This window comes from Amphimedon queenslandica, unplaced genomic scaffold (assembly GCF_000090795.2).
Source record: "Amphimedon queenslandica unplaced genomic scaffold, v1.1 AMPQUscaffold_6504_Cont21538, whole genome shotgun sequence".
NCBI lineage: Eukaryota > Metazoa > Porifera > Demospongiae > Haplosclerida > Niphatidae > Amphimedon > Amphimedon queenslandica.
In genome coordinates, this window is record NW_003553205.1 from 1 (window position 1) to 1,887 (window position 1,887).

A 1,887-nucleotide genomic window follows, 5' to 3' on the forward strand; every position below is an offset into this window, starting at 1 on the left:
TGTACATGTCCAACAATTCCTGCATGATGGAAATATTCTTGTTTATCATGATTATGATTGTTGTTGTTCCAATTATTGCAGGGAGGAGCGTTTAGGAGCTAAACAAGTTGTCCGTGTCCTCAACTCTGACCTGACCATCACGTCACTAAAAGACTCCAACATTCATCGGTTCCAGTATGACCACTGCTTCTGGTCTTTTGATGACATCCAAGCCTCTTTTGCTGATCAGAAAATAGTGTATAATGAGATAGCTAGACCACTGCTGGATAAAGCTTTTGAAGGATATAACACTTGTCTCTTTGCTTATGGACAGGTAAGGATAAGATCATTACTTACATGTACATGTATGTGGGCATTTAAGATGTACATGCACAAATTTAACATGTTATTTTTCTCTTTTGCTTTTATGTTTTTAGACTGGCTCAGGCAAAAGTTACTGGTAAGTATAAAAATAAGTAATTTTTAATTTTAATTTTTACTGTTTTTCATCTTCTCTTGCAGCATAATGGGTGAGCCCTCAGCTCTTGGTGTCATACCACAGTTTGCTAATGAACTCTATGATCGTATTGAAGGGACTGCTGATGAAGAAGTGAGTGGAATACATTTGTATCTTTTATACATGTACATGCACTGTACATGTAGCTCTCTTTTTCAATGTTAATTGTTTTGCATATTACTGTTAATGTTCCTCTACTCTCTCTTCCTTTCTTTCTCTCTCTCTTTCTCTCTTAGACTTCATATAAAGTTGAGGTCAGTTATTATGAGATATACAAGGAAAGGATTCATGATCTCCTGGCATCAACCAAACACAAGAGCAAAACTCATGTAAGACTCCAACTTATCATTATTACACATGTACACTATACACTGTATATACACTATGTGCTTTACCATTGCTATTTTTACTGTATATATATTTGTAGTTAAGAGTTAGAGAACATCCAGTAACAGGTCCCTATGTTGAAGACTTATCAACGTAAGAAAGAAAGAAAGAGAAAGAGAAGGAGAGACAGAAAAGAGAAAGAGGGAAGAAGAAAGAGGGAGAGAGGAGATAAGAATAAAGAGAAAAGAAAACCTAATACTTTTTGTATTTCTCTATTATACATGCATACAGATATGTTGCATCTTCATTTGCTGATGTTGAGGTAATACTAACATTTTGTTTTATTTTATTTCATTATTTTATTCTCCTTTTCTCATGCAGCGATGGCTGGCACTGGGTAACAGGTTCCGAGCCACAGCTGCCACTGGAATGAATGACAGGAGCTCTCGCTCTCACTCAGTCTTCACACTAGTACTCACCCAGACTAAGGTGGGTAATAATCCACTTAAATATCTCATTCCTATACCTTTATACATAGGTGTAGGAATGGGGGGGGGGGCTGGGGGGACTGAAGCCCCCCAACTTTTTCACAATAAGGGCTCAGCCCCCATTGTTCACATGCTAAGTCATGTGTTTTAATGTTGAGCCCCTCCCCCAACTTTTGAATCATTCCTATGCCTATGTTATATCTCATTTCCATACCTTTATACCTCATTCCCATGCCTTTGTATCTCATTCCCATGCCTTTGTATCTCATTCCCATACCTTTATATACCATTCCCATGCCTTTATATCTCATTCCCATGCCTTTATATCTCATTCCCCATGCTATCTCATTCTTTTTCATTATTATTTGTATTTTATTCTTTTTTTATTATTTTCATTATTATTATTTCAGATTATTGAAGGTGAGGATCACACTCGCGTTAGTCGTATCAATCTCATTGATTTGGCTGGGAGTGAGAGATCAGCCATTTCAATGACATCTGGGGAAAGATTAAAGGTCAACAATCACTGATACTTGTTTGATACTAATACTAAAATTGAGCTTGATTATTATGTTG

General features: G+C 36.6%; 1 protein-coding gene across 1 annotated transcript; it reads left to right on the plus strand.

Annotated features, from left to right (window-relative positions):
• The first annotated feature begins 68 nt into the window (after window positions 1-68).
• Window positions 69-1,881, plus strand: LOC109592026 (kinesin-like protein KIF14). The gene is made up of 8 exons (XM_020007601.1): window positions 69-313; window positions 417-439; window positions 502-589; window positions 733-825; window positions 924-976; window positions 1,115-1,145; window positions 1,205-1,312; window positions 1,722-1,881. The coding sequence occupies exons 3-8, from the start codon at window positions 506-508 to the stop codon at window positions 1,839-1,841; spliced, it is 489 nt and encodes a 162-aa protein (XP_019863160.1). The 5' UTR covers window positions 69-313; window positions 417-439; window positions 502-505; the 3' UTR covers window positions 1,842-1,881.
• The last annotated feature ends 6 nt before the right edge of the window (window positions 1,882-1,887 follow it).